The 19,581-nt window shown below is 40.4% G+C and overlaps 1 protein-coding gene across 6 annotated transcripts in view; it reads right to left on the reverse strand.

Moving 5' to 3' along the window:
• Positions 1–19,581, reverse strand: part of LOC307034001 (uncharacterized protein) — a 46,986-nt gene that overhangs the window by 11,970 nt on the left and 15,435 nt on the right. For 5 of the 6 annotated variants that reach the window (XM_079672669.1, XM_079672668.1, XM_079672667.1 and 2 more), the window contains exons 2-22: positions 11,193–11,734; positions 9,712–9,792; positions 9,566–9,625; positions 8,857–8,932; positions 6,420–6,571; positions 6,320–6,337; positions 5,600–5,806; positions 5,487–5,513; positions 5,322–5,384; positions 5,146–5,229; positions 5,013–5,063; positions 4,637–4,768; positions 3,955–4,008; positions 3,799–3,843; positions 3,620–3,682; positions 2,944–3,075; positions 1,944–2,009; positions 1,805–1,831; positions 1,354–1,452; positions 1,209–1,244; positions 83–166 (exon numbers count right to left, since the gene is read on the reverse strand). In XM_079672669.1, the coding sequence (XP_079528795.1) occupies positions 83–166; positions 1,209–1,244; positions 1,354–1,452; positions 1,805–1,831; positions 1,944–2,009; positions 2,944–3,075; positions 3,620–3,682; positions 3,799–3,843; positions 3,955–4,008; positions 4,637–4,768; positions 5,013–5,063; positions 5,146–5,229; positions 5,322–5,384; positions 5,487–5,513; positions 5,600–5,806; positions 6,320–6,337; positions 6,420–6,571; positions 8,857–8,932; positions 9,566–9,625; positions 9,712–9,792; positions 11,193–11,734 (2,099 nt within the window). The remainder of the gene's footprint in view (positions 1–82; positions 167–1,208; positions 1,245–1,353; positions 1,453–1,804; positions 1,832–1,943; positions 2,010–2,943; positions 3,076–3,619; positions 3,683–3,798; positions 3,844–3,954; positions 4,009–4,636; positions 4,769–5,012; positions 5,064–5,145; positions 5,230–5,321; positions 5,385–5,486; positions 5,514–5,599; positions 5,807–6,319; positions 6,338–6,419; positions 6,572–8,856; positions 8,933–9,565; positions 9,626–9,711; positions 9,793–11,192; positions 11,735–19,581) is intronic. The other variant, XM_079672666.1, reaches the window with a different exon arrangement.

A 19,581-nucleotide genomic window follows, 5' to 3' on the forward strand; every position in this document is an offset into this window, starting at 1 on the left:
GACGTTAGTCCACATGATTAAAGTGCAGGCAGTTATGTGAGGGTTACAATCATTTCAAATGTCTTTGTTTTAACTGACTCACGTCACTTCTCTGGTAGGTGATTTCTCCTGGTGGTCCGGGGGGCCCTGGAGGCCCCGCTCCCCCCCCGTCACGCCCTGGAAGACCCTGCCACACAAAAGAACATAAAACATTGATAAGAAGAGCAAAACACGCATGCATATGTCGAGAAAATGAAATATGTTTATGATTCATATTTACATTGTGTATGATGCTCCACTTTCAATATAGTTGTCATATTTTACTGTACTCAGTTTCTCACATAATAACATTGTGTGTCAATTTTGTCTTTATTTTTGTATGTAGTAATAATCGTAAAATCGTTTTTATATTATTATTATTCTTTATGGTTGTTTTGCTTTTTTCTGAGTCTTTGAATGCACCATACAGTATACCAAAGCAAATTCCTTGTATGTGTAATAAAACAAATTCTGAATAAGCACATGTTGCTAAATGTATACAAATGATTCCTGCTTATATACAGTAAGCAGGAATCATGAATGAAAACTTATATAATCAGGAATCATTAAGGTGAAGAGGAAGAAAAAAACATCTTGATTTTACAATCCCCACATTGGTTGTCCAACGTAAGGAACTTGAGTAAATAGAAAAACACATGAATATCATTATATATTGTCTTAGATTAATTATAAGGATTGCATTATAACCTTTCTTTGCTTTAGAAACACTTGTAGATCCCAACTCAGACTATTATGACTTTGCTGGATGATAATTGTGCGTTACCTTCTGAATGGCTTACATAAATGACCTCAGAGGGGCGTGGCCAGCAGCTGCTCATTAGCATTTAAAGCTACAGACACAGAATCAGCACTTTTGAAACAGGGCTGAAACAGAGGGGTTTATGGGATGCTACAATGATCTGTTTGGAGTTTCAGCAGTTCAGTCATGTTCTGTATACATCTGAGACCTATAATATACTGTTAAAAAATAGTAGAATAGGGAAGCTTTACGTTTTTAGGGGGGTTTAACTATGCTAATAACTAATTAAAACTGAATCTATGATGAAGTGGGATTTATTTTTCAGCACACCTTGGTTACAGCAGATCTGAACGGTTAAAAAACTTAGGGGCCTTGGAACGGAATTCTCTTATTTCTTGTCTTATAAAAATGTAACTGTCATTCAACTGACCTGCTCTCCTCTCTGTCCTCGGTCTCCCTTATCGCCCTAAAGAAAAGAACACAATCATTAAAACAGGCAAATGGAAAACTGGAATATCTGTCTCAGAGTCCAGTGGTTTCAAAAACTACAAATCCCAGAATTCGTGGTCTCATACCGACTGTCCGGGGAACCCGTCCATTCCTGGCATCCCTGGAGGTCCTCGTGACCCCTCGTTTCCTTTGTCCCCATGGTTACCGGGCAAACCGGATTTTCCCTGAGAATCATAATAAACATCACTGATACTCATAGTCAGGACCGGGGTGTTAAACTGATATTTAACCTTCAGAAAAGTTAATATTTTTAGATACAACTTGCATTGATTCACACAGGGATAACGTTACATTAATACAAAGCTATATTTAGTGTTGACATTTCATAGAAAGCTACTAATTGCTGTAATGTAAAAATATATAAAAACACCCAAGACTCTACTTTATCCGATAGGATAGTTAGATATGCACATTATGTTTGAAATACACAGCTCTTCTGTACATCTTATGTTTTCCACATATTTAATTATTATAACAGTATTTATTCTACTGTCTTTGAAAATGTCATCTACTCACAGGAAGTCCTGCAATACCATATGGACCCTAGAACAGAAAACATGGAAACGTGAGGCAGGGCATTGTCTGTAAATGCTCTGTGTGTGTGTGTGTGTGTGTGTGTGTGTGTGTGTGCGTGTGTGTGTGTGTGTGTGTGTACCTGAGGTCCAGGTGGGCCGGGGAGACCAGCATAGCCGTTGTTCACATCATACTGATCCTGGTTACTCTGTGGGGAGAGAACATGACGCTTTCTCTCAATCACTAAATCCTTTTTGATACATCAGTACACAAGCTTCAGGAGTAAAGGTAAACATGGAACAAGTACGGTAGTTAGAATACAACAAAAAGTGTTGGAAAAAATGACAACCAAATACTGATATATTTAGTTGAAAATGGGGATTATTAGCAGGTTAACATTGTTCATTTCATTCTAAAATAAGGAACAATAATACTACTACCATATGCACACATTACAACTGTCCCACAATGCTCTTTAACATTAGAGGAATACATCCTTTTCACATGCCAGTGGTTGATATATAAATACATGATATATATGTATATCCTATACACTGGATAGACTCCTTTCCCATTGTCATTAAGCACGTTAGCAATTCTGCTTTGTCTCTCGTGCCCAGAAGCAGGGGTTCCCACATACCGGCCGACATGTTTGTTGTTAACAGGTTTGTTTACTCTTTATTTTGGGAGTATCTTTTGAGGTGTTTCCATCCAAACTCCTTCCATGTCCTTTAGTTTGTGGTGGTGTGTTGTGTTCCTCCATTTCAATGTTTAGTTCCTTCTCCCATTTTCTCTTGATGTAATGGGTAGAAGTATCTCTACATTCTCTTATAGTTTGATATAGCGCTGAAGAAGCATTGAGTCTGGTCCGATTGTATGTCCGTATGAATATATCAATCACTCCGTTTCAGGATTGGGTTTGTATTTCCTTTATAAAAAATAGTCCCTCAACTGTATATATCTAAAAAAGTCTTCATTTTCCAACCCAGATTTCTCTTTCAAATCCTCAAAACTCATAATATTTCCATTCTTTCTTACTGCACACACCGCTGTGATCCCTTTTTTCCCAGTTTTTAAAATTTCGACCACTTAGGTTTGGTTTGAACCTTTTATCGTAGCTCAATATTTTAAGCTCTACTCACATTACTTCCTCGGTACCCAGGCCCCGGTGGCCCTGGAGGTCCGGGGGGTCCGACGGGCCCCATGGGACCTGGAAGCCCCGCCAGCCCCGATTGCCCAGAAGTACCCGGCAGACCCAGGTCACCCTGAGACCCCTGAGGACATGGAGACTCCTATTATTATCTCGCTATAAAATGACATTTAATGCAACAGAAGTGAAGAAAAAGGGAAAAGGGAGACATGCAAGAGCTGTGTGCAGATTTAATATGAAGAAGTACGGACACTGAAGTAGTGCAAAGATTAAACATTTAATCGTATACATTGCACAGCTGTCCAGACATGATTTTGTGTACGTAGAAAAAGGATATTTTAACATCTTAGACGTTATACTGGACAAAATTAAACAACTACAAAATATATTTAATAAAAAATCTGAACAAATGTTGCTTAACAATAGAACGCACACTGAAAACTACCCAAAAAATGTAATTACATTCGAAACTCAAAGCTAAATCAACAACAAACAAAGAAATATATGGCGTTTCAAAAGTACTGATGTAAGGGAAAGACAAAAAGCAGGAGGGATGAGGTTTCAGAAAGTGGAATACAAGGTGACATTTGGTTGAATATGTTAGTTGGTGAAATGGAATCAGATGAAAGTTGGTAAAGAAGAAATGAAAGCACCAAAGACCCTATTACCGTAGAGGATGGAGCAAAGTAAGAATACAGGCCCGTGAAAAAGCCTGAGTCTTGCGAGTTTTGCTGGAGGAAGGCAACACATATGAAGACAGGATATATCTGGAGTCCCCCACCACACCGTTTTCATTTAAGTTCAAGTGCAAAACTTCATTAGATGATAAAATTCAGATGTAACCCACCTTTTCTCCAGCTACTCCTGGAAGACCAAGATCCCCACCTTCACCCTGGAGAGGAAATGGATTTAGGAGAAACGTATAAAATGGATTGTGATAAATAAAAATGTTCCAATGTTTTTCTCCTCTTGGATTCAGTAGCTGACATGTTTACACTCTCACCCTCTCTCCTCCGGGACCCGGTAGACCCGGTCTTCCTGGCTGGCCAGGCGGTCCCTGAATAGCACAATAAACAGTCAGGGTTAAAAATGTATTTATTATATACATAATTAATTATTATAAGAAATAGTGAAAATAAGTTTCTATTGGTTCAGGAAAGTGTCATCAAGTGATATCATATTAATAATTCAGAGAATGATACACAAGCACCAAGTCTGCCTGGATACTATTTTGATTCAAGTAAATTCAAGGACTATGAAATGATATCATATGACCAGGCATTCACCACAATAAATCATATTTATATGAACTCACGAAAAAAAGCTTTGGACTATTTTACTAATGGGCTCTTCCATACATTCAAATAAAAGAACATAAATAAAAAACAAAACAATAAAAGACCCCTGTTTTTCAATATAAAGTGCCTCATATCTTTAATGAAGTGAAAATATATTTTTCAGATAGGAATTTCTACAAAAAGGTATGTACGGTACCTCAAAGGTGTTTTTACTTTAAATGTATGATAATGGATTGTTTATCATCTAATTGATATTATGAAGGATTTGTAAACCTCCAGAAACAATTAGTTGTCAGAGCAATTATTAGCACACAATTATTTTCTGACAACCATCTCATGAATGAAATATGAATCTCTTTAGAGTAGAAAGAGCCTCCTGCTCCTCACCGGTATTCCGGGGACTCCGTCCTGTCCCGGCGGTCCTGGAGGTCCGAAAGCTACTGGGCCGTTGGGTCCCATTGCCACTGAAGTCCCAGGGGGGCCGGGGGGCCCTGGCAGACCTGGAAGGCCATGTCCACCCTGGATAACAAATCATAAACGCATTATGTCATGGAAAAACTCAACTTTAATTACCGATTTTGGAATTATGTTCATTATAATTTGAACAATTTGAATGAAAACCAAGTCAGGTACATGCAAATATGAAATGTGAACAAGATAAGAAATTCCCAAGGGACCGCGAGGCCCCCTGGATAACAAATATCAGAGTATTTTTGTGGTGGAAAATGTAACTTTTGAAAAACTTGGATAATCATCAACTCACCCTGATTCTGTCCGAGTCTGGGAATCCTGAGCCCTCCATGTCAAAAAAGGTCTATCAACACATACAAAAAAAAGTTAAGAAGTCTTATAATAAATAAATAATGACAGAAAAGTGTGTTTGACGGTCGACATACTGGGTGGTCCCCAGTGCCGGTTCCAGGAAGTCCTGGTGGTCCCGGGGCGCCTCTGGGTCCTGGCTGACCCTCTCCAACATCACCCTGGAAACATCACACATGATCACGCTAATTAAATATTTGAAAAGTAGAATATGAGTAGTTGAGGGACTCTTTATTCGTCCATCCACTCCAACCTTTTCGCCTTTATAGCCAGCAGTTCCTGGATTTCCTGGAGAACCTTGTGGCCCCGCGGCACCCTGGGAACAGGAGAAGAAGAACTCAATTAAACTGCTATTTTTGTATTATTACCGAATTCTATTTAATAGAAAAATCTGTTCATTAAAAACAAAGAGGCTTACAGCTTTTCCATCCTCTCCTGGATCACCCTGAAAGATAAAAACAATCAGTGAGTGATGTAAATATTTTAAAGAATGTGCACAAATTCTGGAATATCCCATCTTCCTGAACTCACCGGCTCTCCGTCCGTCCCTGCAGACCCTTGGGGCCCGCTGATTCCCGGGAGACCTGGGGGTCCGGAGGGTCCGGACACCTGCTGCACCACGTCTCCATTACCAAGTCGCACCACCTCAGCTGCAGGGCCGGGGGGGCCAGGGAGCCCAGAGGGCCCCTGAGCCCCGCGCTCTCCTTTATTACCGGAGTAACCAAACCCGGAACTGCCCTGGTGGGGTGGGGTGGGGGGGGGGGGGGGTCAGTAGAGCTGTTTTTGTGTTTTTCTCAAACAGTCATTTTAAAAGTTCTGAATTTATTTTTGCTAAATATATTTCTCGCCATTTTTTTTCAACTCAACAAGACAAATACTAATTTACCCCCCAGTCTACGAATTCATTCATTGTGCATTTGAGTACTATGAAAAGTACTCTATATATAAAAAGTATTATCACCATTAATATAATAAAATAAAACTATGACTGATAAGTTAATACTGACATTATATATTAAAAAGCGTAAATAAATATAAAACAATTATTATCATACTAAAAAATATTAAGTAGAGGTTACAAAGCTGCTAATGAGTGAGCGCGTGTTATTATTTATATGAATACTTTGAAGTGGGCTTATTCCATTTCTTTAAAAGGGAAATCTGGAGCTGTGTGTTGGAAAGAAAGCCAGTTTGTTTGTTATGTCCTCAAATCCAGTCTTCACCACCTACTTTACGTCACTGTTCACATACCTTTAATCCTTTTTCTCCCTGAAATAAAGAAAAGACAGATATTAAGTAGAGGTATTGTTTGCATCTGATTATACTGGTGCACAGTGTTTAGAGTTTCTACCTTCTGTCCTCCGCCCTGAGAGGAGGAGGAGGAGGAGGACCCGGAGGAGGACCCAGAGGAGGAGGACTCCCCCTTCGGCCCTGCGGGGCCAAGGTCCCCCGTTAAGCCCTGGTCCCCTCTGTCTCCTTTCTCCCCTTTAGAACCGGCGGTACCTGAAGGAGGCGTGAGAGAAACTGGTGAGGAACGACTGGGTTTTAAAGCCATGCTTCAATAAACATCATGCACTCCACTCCACTTGCAAATGCATTCTGGGAACCAAAGCAAAACACGCATACTGACCGCACTTTTTATGCACTCAAAACATATTATTATATTTTTGACAGGAATATCTGACTTTATATAGAACCACACACAGTTTGTGCAAGTGAGATATGTGCAAAATTGACTTTATTGCCTGTTTGTGAAATGTTGACCATTCCATCAGTTAAAGCAAAAGGAGAATGAATACATTAAATCCTTAAAATGAAACATTTGTATTGGGATATTTCTTTAGTCATCAGGCATGTCTTTTCCTCTGACTGTGCATACATCAGGTCGTACCACTGATGATCAGCACATTCATTACTACCACCACCAAACTGCATAATGTACCCTTTATTCTTTAAGGAAAAACCCCAATTATTACTTTAAACTTTAAAGGGTGCACGGAAACACCACAAGCACACTTATACAGATCTGATGTTTTGAAATGATGTGAGATAAGGTGATAATGAAGAACAGAGCATGAGTTTCTACTCAGTGCTTTTTCTCCATCTAGTGGACACATGTAGGTATAGCAGTGCTGCAGTTAGTTTTTCTGTCAAAGGCCGTCAAAACATAAGATTGCAGTTCATCAAATTACCACAAAGAGAGGTGTAGAATTTGACTGCTTCCACTGAAGCCTGAGGAATGTGGAACAACCTAAATAAAATAAATCCTCCTCCACCATCATGCTCTCAGCTCCAACATGACACAAAGTACAGATCGCTCATTCTACACTGTGATAGGATGGCCGCATGTTTATTAGGACATGCATTACTGCCAGCCCCAACACGGTCCTTTTGCCCCCAGAGACCCACCTCTTGGACCAGGTGTTCCGGGCCGGCTGTTACCAACATCCGGCTGCTGATACCTGACATCTAAAGTCATAAAAACACAACTTGAATGTGATGTCTCTGTAATGTCTACCTTCATTTATTCAAAAAGTGACGGGAGAGTTAAGTATCTATTTCAGATCTTTACCCTTGAGGTTGGACAGAGACAGGTAGTTTCATTACCATTCCTGAAAAGTCGTTCATTAAAGCCTTACCGGCGCTCAATATGCAAAACTGCTAAAGAGATGACTGGGTTTGAGATTTCCTGTACACCTAAATGAACTGGGACCAAACTGACATATCTTCAAATTGGTCTTAATTGCTTACAATAAATGTATTAGTTTAGTATAAAAAAAGTGTGCACATTTTTGCCCTATATCCATGTGGCTTTAGGGAATTTCCATGTACAAAAATGATGTCAAATTCAACGTCCAAACCACATCTCTTTGATAAACACCGGTCTGGCTTTACATAGAATATATCCCTCAGCCTGTAGTGGGTTGAAGACCTTAATATTGTCTTTGTTCTGTTTTTTTTATCACCTACACGTGTACCATGTATTGTCTCTTGTAAACTGTTTTATGTTCGAAAATAATCAATGAATAAAGTATTTATCTGCTAATTGGGGCAAGTTTAAAGCTACTAATCTTCTCTCTTAAAGGTCACCTATTATGCAAAATCCACTTTTTCCTATCTTTTAAACATAAATATGTGTCTATTCTGTGTAAACAGATTCTGAAAGTTTCAAGAACAAAAACCCCCACTCTTTAAAAACCTGTCCGAAAATGAGCTGATCAGATTTTGTCACAATGTTTTTTTGGGATGTGTAACCATCAGCCAATCACCAACCAAGGTAACACCCCCCCATTTCTTATCACCTGAATCTCCTCCTAGAGCACCATTGTGTTTTTTTAACCAATCACTTCTTAGAGGGGCGTGGCCACCAGCAGCTCATTAGCATTTAAAGCTACAGACACGGAATAAGAACTTTTGGAACAGGGCTGAAACAGAGGGGATTATGGGATGCTGCAATGATCTGTTTGATATTTGGAGCCAAACACTTCAGAGACATGTTCTGTATATATCTGAGACCTATAATATACTGTTGAAAAAGAGTATAATAGGGGACCTTTAAATCACTAAAAGAAACTTCCTTAACTATCCACCAGGGGGAGCTAAAGAGCTTAACATGTGAGAAGTATGTTGTAGCTGCTCCCCCCGTCAGGTCCCGACAGGCAGTGATCTACCTTTTTTTTGGCAGTGTCTGCTGTATGATTAAAAACTTCCATTACACTTCTCCACAGTGTGAGTGTCATGTTGGCAGTCACACACTGCACATGTTGATGGCAATGAAGAGCTTTTACCTGGTTCTCTGAGTCTGTTCCCCTCTGAGGGAATCAGAGGGGGGGCAGGTACCGGCCGCAAGGGACGAGGAGTGGTCTGGAAACAGAAGACAATATAATAGTTTCAAATATCTGCAGCATACACTCCCCATTATCAGAAGTATTCAGATTATATATGTACTATGTGTGTCATTGCTCTTATTTCAGGTGAACTCAAGCTGCCACTAAAACTTTGAAATACCAATATTTTATCAACTTGTAACTTAATATTCAACATATTTGCTAAACATTATCCTTCATTATTCTCATAGGAGAGTATTTAAAAACACATACACTGTCTTTACACTCAACTTGATCGTGCAACCAGGCTGAATGTATCCAAAGTTTATGAACCAAGTTCTAAAATAACTAAAATGTTGGAACTGGCTGGTTATGTGCTCGCAGTTACATGAAAGGTGTGTTGGGAATCCTCCCAGCATGCACTATGGCGAGATGAATTGACATAATTCTCATGTTATGCGTGTGTCTTCATAATAAGGGATAAATATTACAAGAACAAACAGTTTAACAACATTCTGATGCAATATATTACAAAAGAATTGGGCTATAAAACCAGCTGTTCACTGTCTGCCACATTACAAAACACAAATGTATTTACACACATTCATATAAATAAATAAACTGTAAGTATTGTATCAAGTAGACATTTCATTGAAATGACTTTACTGACCTTCACAGTGCGTCCTGTCTGTCTCCGCTCGCCGTCACCGCTGCCGAAGTCACCAGAGGCCTGCGAGACAAACAGAAGGGAAAAAAGTGACACAAATGCCTTTTTCAAAGAATTTGACAGAAATAATTAAAAACCGAAACACTCACAGCGTCAGAGTCGTCCTCGTCGTCACACAAACGCTCCGCTGCACGATGGTCCCCCACCACTTTCAGATCTAGAATCACACCCTAGAAAAAACACACACACACATGCTAAATGCATTTTTATTTACAGTGAATCATTGTTTGCAGTCATGCTTTCTCTATAAGCTGCAAAGAGATGGAAAATATGTGAAATGACTCATGCAGAGCTATGTGAATGACCTTCTTAAATCCTCAACCAGCGGCCATTCTCTGGATATTTAACACGATGCACACTGTGAAGACTTTATGATGCATACAAAGTGAGAATACTCAGCCTTGGAGACCAGTGTATGTCCCTTAAAGAGTGTTTTGTGCTTCATGTTGGCCAGTTTAAGTTCTTCACAAATCATAGTCATTTCTTCTCCACTTTAAAGGCCATGTGAGTGTCCCATGTGGTCACTGACGGGGTGCCAGCAGAAAGGTCAGAGGTCAAAAAGGTGGTAGGGTCATGTGATAGATTTACAAGAGGAGTGTTCATTCTGCCCTTCCTGTTGCCTATGACCCAGCACACCTGCAGCGAGGTGCCACTGGGAGATATTAAAGACGTCTCGCACACACACGCACACACACACACCTGCTCTTTCAGCACATAGTGAATTATTCTGACTTTTCCCAGTCTCATGGGTGACATTTGGATGAGGATGTGATGAGCAAACATCTCATCAGCACTTGAGCATTTCCTCTGCTGGCACCCTGGAGTTTAGGGTAAAAGAAAATGGACTTCTCTTCCAGATTCTAGTGTGCAAATTAGGTGCATCTCCAAAATACAGATTTTATAGTCGGTAAAAGTTAGTCCTGCAATCCAGTTACACAGCACATGTTGTTTATTCTTTGTTGAATATGCTCCAATTCTGAATGGGAATCATCCAAAGTCACTTTTAAGACAGGATAAAAAAAATGAAAGTGGCTCCACCAAACGCAGCTGAGAATTGCAGCCTTGTTTTGTCCAAATGTGGAAGGTAAACACGATAAGCTCCTAAAGTCTGGGAACAACATTTCCCACATTAAGATCTGACAGTCTGTAAACACAAGATAAATCAAACAACACTGAAGGACACATGGAACTCAAATATGTTGGAGCTTCTCTGGCTTATTACTTTCAGGAAATAAAGATTTGTTGAAGAGTTCAGGGAAATGTAAAACCTCTCATGAGAAGCTGATATTCTGGATAACAGTCTCATAAATGACTTGCCTACCTTGGGCTGGGGGTAAATCATTATTATATGTTCTGTGAATGATCTTCTTAAAATCTTTCACCAGGGGGCTTATAATGGCTGTTAAACATACAATCATTTGAAGTCAAGGTGGGCATCATGAGGCTAAATGGTGAGAATATTCTTGATGAGAAACCTCTTTATGTCCTTAAAGAAGTTTTATTTTGGTTAGGGTTTTGGAGTTCTATCCCATGTTAACTTCTTCTCCACTACTTTTTTCCCTAAGATTACCTTGAACTTGTCAGCGTCGGCCCCCCCCGCCTGCCCCACAAAGATCCCGGCCCCCGGGTCCAGCTCCATGGGGTCAGGGGAGCGCTCGAACTTGACCACCTGGGGCTCCGAGTCGCAGCCCTGGTAGAAAGTGACCTGCTCGTCGAAGACGGACAACGAGAAGCGGCTCCAGGTCTCCACCAGGCTGGGCACCTCGAAGCTGGCGGCCTCGTACGAAGCCTCCGAGCCGGGCTCGGTGTAGAAGAACTGCACCCTCTGGCGGCCATTCTGCACCGCGCTCAGCTTCACGCCCACGTACATGATCTTCTGAGGCCCGTCGGTGATGGAGAACAGCACCGAGGCGTCGGGGGAGGTGGGCTTGATGTGGAAGACGAGGGAGAAGTGGCGGTGGAAGGGGTTCGGGATGTGGGCCAGAGCCGGCTCGCTCCACACTGACGCCCGGTTGAAGATGAAGCCCAGCTCCCCCCTGGGTCCAGTCATCCTGGGGATCTCATCCGGAGGGGGGTCTCCGATCAGCTGCAGCAAAGAGACGCCGCTCTCCGCTGCAGGAAGGAGGAATGGGAAAAGATTTTGAGACATTAGGTGGAAAGATATAAAAAATAAAAGGAGTTTTCTTTAAAGGAAGTTGTTAATACATGAAGGAAGTAGTAAAGAGCAATAAAATGGCAAATATGAGATTTTAAAAAAAGGGACGACCCTGTTAAGTAAAATGTAACTTATTTGGTGGGCTCTCCAAAAATCCTTTCAATATGGCACGTATTGTGCTATATTTCACCCAAAAATAAAAATAAAAATATGTGTCCCAAAAAGTATATTTTCTAGAGTTTATATAAAGTTTACTATGTGCACTTGAACACAACATGAGTACCAAAGACAGGGTCAGTTTAAAGCACAAAAATGATCAGCAATCACACGTTCTTTGGAGAGAAAAATGTTAAAATATAGAAGGTATTAACAGTCTATAAGAAAAGATTGTAGATATCCAGGAGCTATAATTGAAAAAAAGGCATTTCTTCTCATGTTTTTACAGGTTTTAGGAGAAAATGCAGGTTATGACATGTTAAAACTTGTTAAATGTGACAGATTTGAACAGCAGGAAGCAGGATAAGTTAAGAAACCACCACAGATCTACTGATCCGTGACCGGTGCCCCTGCATCAACAAACACTAAACCACAGTGACCCTGCAGGTCAGACCCTAACCACACAGCAGTGGTCAGTGCGCTGTGAAGAGGTAAAAGTGCCCGAAACTAAGTGCTATTGAGACTCAAGTTCCATGCCAGTGTCTGTGAGACTTGGGGGGGGGGGGATTCATGGAAAAAACTGCTGATGTTTCAGTTCCCATACAGTCAAACGGCCCCAGAGACAGACAGATAATATTCTCATAAATCTCCATCACCAGGGAGGAAGCCTTTCCTCCCGGCGGACACTTCCACTCCTGGGGGGGGCCTGTCAGCGCAGATTCACGAGAGACAACGTGTGCTTTAAAGGGTCACAGGTCAGGGGGGGTTCCCGAAGTTTATTAATGATGTAAATATAGATAGAATTAACTGTTTAAGTGAAAAAAAAAACTAGAGGAAGCTGTAACTCTGACAAAGAGGAGATGGGAGAAATGAAAACATCATAATGGCTGTTCACAGCAGTTTGAGTACAGAAAATAAAAACATTTTGTTGCTAAATTTGGCTGAAAAGGAGAATTAGAAGCCAGACTTTGAATTACAACCTATAGCTATGTTTCAATACTGATTAATCTGCACAGTATTTTCTCATTTAAAATATTGTTTTAGACTAAAAGTGTCAGAAAATAGGCACAATTTCCCACCTTGGCTTCAAACTGCTTGTTTTGTCTGACTAACAGTAGAAAATGAATATTAAAATGAAGATTACATTCGGTAAAGAAAAAGGAAGGAATGCTAAAAATGTAGAGCCATTTCCATACAAATAAAATGTGAAACTACTCATTGATTTTGAAAAAAATTCTCTGTCGACTTCTTCATTATTTTAGCCCTGAAGTGAGAGAGAACTATCAGAAAAAGAAATGGAACATTGTTCAAAATGATAACTAACTGAGCTTTCTGTTCCTTTTACTTTATATTTCCTCTAAAGTTTTAAATGAGTGTTTGGACAGGATATTGCGTCATCCTTCTGGCAGAAATGTTCTGACACCTTCTCACCTGCTGAGAGGAAACACTCCAGCATGGAAAGTTATTCAGGGGACAATCAGCTCATAACACACTGCACATCTGAACCCGCTAACCTAGCGCTGGCAGGGAGTAAAACACATGTTCTCTCACACACACACTTTTGTACACAGTCCTAAGCCTGTGAGATTTGGTCCAATTGGAGCAGGTCTCACCGGGTGGTCAGCTTCCCACTGTGGGCACCTGCTATTGGTTAATCTCAGAGACACAGCTGCTGCAGCTGCTGGGTAACATTATGAAATAAAAAGTTTGATTTCTGACAAAAAAGGGAAATTTCTTCTTCTGCAGCAGCATGTGAAATGTGGTGTTGTGGTTTTATTCAAGATCCTGTTTCCCTTCACATCTGGAAGCTATCCAACAGCCACTGAAGCAAAGTATTCTATCCAACATCTATGCAGGCTTTTCTAATATCAGGGTTATAATCTTGGTCTCAGGCTCTATATTTGTCCTGTGAACCAAAACATGCAAAAGCAAGCAAAGAAGACCAACTAATCTGAAGCCATTTCTCCAAATAATCTCACCCATTTGGGCCAATTATAATAAAATAAACAAAAAGACCACCATTATTATGTATTAGTCCAGCTGTTAATGCTACAACATGTACTTTTTTTAGACACAAGGGTGCCTCCATACTTATGTTTACTGACTGTTCCTGCAGCAACAGCCCATTAACTCTTACTTCATGTAAGTGATCAGCTGTTTCTCTCACTTGGCTGCCCTCCAGAGGACGCCTGACATGTGAACCTTGCCTCCGAAACAACCATGTTAACCCTGCTGATGGCTCCCGTCTCCGCCCTTTTGCACCCAGAGGAACAACATGCAGCAGGCATGGGCACATAAAAATGACCTCATGTATTCTGTTTCACAGGATTGACTTAAGTGCCATGTCTCTGTTTTCCAACTTTAACCCCCCCCAGAGAAATCCAATGCCTGTTTAACCGTGTGAAGACGTTGCCAGTGGAGAGAGCCACAGACAGATGGAGGCAGAGGGAGGAAATGCGTGTCAGATGTCCATGGGAAAGAGGAACATGAGGGACTCCAGGGTGAAGCACACAAGCTGACTCTGTCCCAGAAGTCTGCACGGACACTACAGGCCAGTGGAAACAGGCTGAAATGTCATTGTGAGGCTGATGCACTCCTCCAGAGGCGAAGGAGTGCATCCCTCAGGGGGGGAAACATAAACACACAAAAAAGAGGTACATAAAAGACCTGCCGACAAGAGTTTGTATCCCACTTTTAATGGTCCCAAGACATTGCCCCCAGATTTAAGAGTGTAAAGTTTCATTTAGCCATTTTTTTCAGGCATGATCGACTATTTTCAGTCCTGTGTTTGGTTTAGGTTCAGGCTAAACAAAGCAAAATTGTAGTTATAAGTGGAAAATAAGTTCAAATAGACCTGCAATGACGAATACTTGTGAACGTTTAAATACATTAGCAACTAGTGCTGCTGTGAGTGTATTGCTGATATATTGACTATGTGTTAACTAAATCTGAAGATGTCATCTAAAAACAAATATGCCAGAAACATGCATACGGAATAGAAAGTGCTTAGTAACAACATAAATATTGGATTGATGGCAACAGAACTCGTCATAAAAGGTCTTCCAGTTCCATTGCAATCAAAAATGTCTGTATGTTCAAACTCAAAACCCTCTCATTCCTGCTCAATAATTACACAAAAGTATTCTTATTATTCTACAGTATGAGCATAGGTTTGTTTTGTTGCATGCCAAAGGTTGAAGAAAATTAGACCATTATTAAATCATGCCTCATCCAGAGCGGCACACTGCAGCCCATAAAAGGAAAAGTAAGCGGAGAAACAACAAGGTAATTCAATCGACTAATATGCAAGGAATCTGAGTCCTTTAAACACTTCAGGCAGCCTACATCTCCACCTCAGAACTAGGGCTGCAACTAACATTTCATAATATTGATAGAAAATGTCAGAAAAGATTACAAAAATGTCTGTATATTAGGTCCTAAATGTCTTGTTTTGCCCAAATATACTCATTATAATATGAATTAAATCACAGAAAACCGCATTTTCTGACATTTCTGCATGAAAAATTAATAATCTATGAATATTAGTCGACTAATAGTTGCTTAAGAAACCTAATTCTGTACCCTCTCAGTTACAATGTTATCAGTCCCAGTTGTAGTATACTCTCTGGGGACAGAAGCAACTGGACTTCACACGTCTGAAGAAAGATTGGCTTCAGTTAGCGCTTCAGACAGAGGCGGCACAGCTGTGACATGTAGGGCCTCCGTCAGACTTTAATCCGTGTTAGAGTAAACTGTGAGCTGAGAGCAAATTAAAGCTGACTGATGGGGGATCAGCGAGGGGCTCGGATGACATCAGCTGGATTTCTTTTAAGTCCAGCATTTCTGAAGATTTGAAATAGTGTGGTGTCTTGGCTGCAGTCCAAATTAAATGTTGTTTCTGTGTGAAGGATGTATTTGGGTAGAGGGGGGAAATGTTTTAACAGGTACCATCAACTATCAGCACTACTGGAATGTGTGCATACTCAAACATCGGACCATACTATTCCAATGCTTCTGAAACTATAGTTGCAGACACAAATAAGCTCCAGAGACAAACACAAATCCTGTCTTTAGTCTCAAGCTCCAAAAACGTTTGATCGTACTCTTTGTACACTGAAGTGTTTTCGTTATAAAGAAATCAGACATCTTAAGAAAATATCCTGGCTTTTTTGCAGAGCTGCATAAGAAGATTGATACAATTTCATGCATCTATGTTAAATATGAAGGTAAAACCAGCAGATAGGTAGCTTAGCTTAGCATAAAGACTGAAAACAAGGGGAAACAGCTAGCCTCTGAAAGTCATGAAATGGAGAAAGAAAATCAACCGTAATGAAAAAGAGAATTTGCACACTCAAACCTGTGCAAAGATATTTTTAATAAGCACATTTTCCATCAAAGACCTTCTTCAAAGCTTGTTGACATCTTAACAAAGTGTAGTCGCTAAGCACAAACTTCTTCACAGCCACAAAAGACATGCAACATTTTAACAAGCTGACCACCATGACCAAAAAAACTGACTTATGTTTGTAGAAATGAATGCTTTTTACTTGAAGTACTGCTTTACTTTTCTCACATACTGTTTTCAACTCTGGCAGCTGTTTCTAAGGCTGCAGGCACCAGCTCACCACTAACTAGCAAACGGGAAGTGCCCAAATTAAGGACACATCAATGCAAATGGGTCCAATATGGAGCTTAAAGCGATTAAAGTGTTTTTGAATCACTTTCCCAAAAGAACGGGTAATTCCCGCTGTTAAAAAATCTTCTTTCATTCTTTGTCTCTGCGGAACTCTTAATTATCACCCGTCAAGTGTTTCTGGTTTGAGAGGGTAGGCGAATGCGCCGTGACCTGTGACCTCTGGCGGAGACTTCGTGCCGCCCAGTCTCATCCCAGTCACAAGGCCCTCTTGTTATTTACAGCGACACCATTGGCCTTTCTTCCAAACCGAAGCACACAATCGCCACACTCTTTCATCGGGAGCGACCATTTTCCCACCCACAGCCGCCATCATAAATGCCATCCGCTGCCCATCCTCCCCCCCCACAGATGGTCCAATTGTTTCCCCTCTCTGTGTGACTCCAGAGAAGCATTCGCCTCATAAATCCATGCAGAAATCCACGCCAGCTGATCAGAAAATGTTCAAATATGATAAGCAGATAAGCCAGGGTAGAAAAACGGGTTATTGTTCCAACCCATTTCCAACCCATTTCTCAAATTCTTATGAAGAATACAGAATAAAGACGCATTTCTAATACAGCGCGGAGCGTAGTTTAAGCGTGCCGTGCCCGGCCTGTTTTTGGTTGCGTTTCCACTAGGCGTAGTTCCGGCTGGCGGGTACTTTTTCACAGTTTTCTGGCTCTCCAAAATCGAGGTTCTTTCCGGGCCAACAACCGGGCTGAGTATGCTAAACTAGTGAGAGAATCGCTGGCAACTACAACAAGATAAACATATTTGACCGTGATTTAATTGTAATACACGTTTCAAAATGATGCCGAAGTAACAACATACTGATACCGGATGCAATGCTTTGACAAGTCTGCAGACAGACGGCAGGCGAAAAACCTTTTAAAATGTGTGTTTTCTGAATGGAGATTGGCTAAGCTAACGCAGCATATGCTCCGACCGTCCACACTCACAACAACGGCCTACAGACATAAATGAACCAGCGACTGTATTCTCCATGACACAGACAGTCTGTGGTTTGTATTTGTTTAACTTTTGTCTAGTTTCTGAACAGATATGAGGAGCTGTGAGCTCTGAGGGCTAACAGCTAACGGCTGATGTTGGTTTTGTGTTTAGCATTGAAGATGTCGTCCCGGCTCCGCCTACACTGCGTTACTATAGTTACTGCCCCAGTTCCTAAACTGTAATGGAAACGCAGCATAAAGTGAGCCTGGGCTACCAAGGCCTAACTATACCGTACTAAGCCGTGCGAGGCCCTGCAGTGGAAATTTTTCATTTAATCGTTTATTTGAATAGGGACAATGCACATTAATTAACACTTTAGACAAATAATGCTTCAAGGGTTAATATCCCGGATTTCAGCTTTGAGCTCATTTCCATCCGTAGTCCCTGACATACAACATATAAGAACATGACATTTGTAAACATAGCAAAAAATAAATACATGATATGCAAAAGAGCAAGAGCAGCATACACAAGTATTTACCACATGGCAGTACACTATAGCAGCAACAACATATTAAGTGCAAGAGATGATACAAGAGATGCATAAAGTGCAAGAGGAGATACCCCTGTGTTAAAGTGCATTTAGCGGTGATTACACGTCTGGTTGTTTCTCAACCATTCTTTGAGTTGAGCTTTAAAACTATTGAGCGTGGGACAATCCCGTATCTCAGTTGGGAGGCTATTCCACAATGAGCTGCCTTTAATGGAGAGGATATTTTGTCCAAAAGTGGTCCGTCTACGGTGCGCCAATACATCTCTGAAAAGCTCATTTAGATGTTGTTTTAGTCAATGTCTGCTAAAATAATGACTGCTTTCTGTGTGGGTTACTGAATGAGGTAGCTAACGCAGGTGTTTGGAAATTCCCACCCCATAAAAAACGAATTGACGTCTCATACCCTGTACTGTATAAGGTAAGAAGCTACTTTCCCTACATCTCGATAATTATAATAATTCAGGGAACATTCAGTATATACAGGAGTTACACACACTCATTCAACACACTTGTCTGTGTTTAACAGCTCCCCAAATCTTAGCATATGGTTTATGTCTCAGGTTCAAAGGTTATCCAAACATGAGCCCTTCTGTACATGGAAAATAACCCAGAACATTTACATGACATATTCCTGTGGGAAAACACGTGATAAAGACGGTTTCATGTAGCAAAGTTCACGAGGAACCAATGGAGAAACACTATGGCGGTAATGAAGTCTCCATACTGCAGGATTTATGACGCCACTGGACATGGGCCTCTTGAGCATTTCCTGTTTCAGGGTTTATACTAGGGAGAGGGCTTCTGTACTGTGCGTATCATATGTATTTCCCAATGACCTCTTAGTGTAAATGGACTAGGAAACACTTGACTTAATGTAGGGTATCATTTCCAATACTGATTATTGTACAACTAAATGAGGCCTAACAAAAATATTCCACTTGTTAAATGATTATGTGGATTTGAAGTCCATTCTGGTTGCTTTTAACACTTTAATCAACCGTTAAGTCAATTTACTGAAGTACTGTCCTTAAGTACAATGTGACGTTTAATAAACACAGCAGCATAATAGCATAACTGTACACTAAAAGTGCAGTAAAAAGAGCAATTAAATATCTACAGGAAACATAGACGGTCACATAATTAACTGCAGTATTCCAATTCTACACTATTTTAAACTTCTATTAAACTACATTTAGGAAGCATTGTACATTTACTACACTGCAATTATATGACAGCTTTACTTCTAATTATTATTAGAAAATATTATCGACTAATGAATTATGATGATTAAGATACCTGGCAGCAAGTAAAGTTAGCTCCACCTTTAGCAGCTGTACAATTAAAATGACGAACACATTAATGCATCACTAATTATCTAGTAGTCTAATAAACATTATTTTAAAAAATGGCCATTCTACATAATAATGGGCTTTTTGATTTGGTATTATTTTGATGCTAATACTTTTGTA

This window comes from Notothenia rossii (genome assembly GCF_949606895.1).
Source record: "Notothenia rossii genome assembly, chromosome: 3".
Lineage (NCBI taxonomy): Eukaryota > Metazoa > Chordata > Actinopteri > Perciformes > Nototheniidae > Notothenia > Notothenia rossii.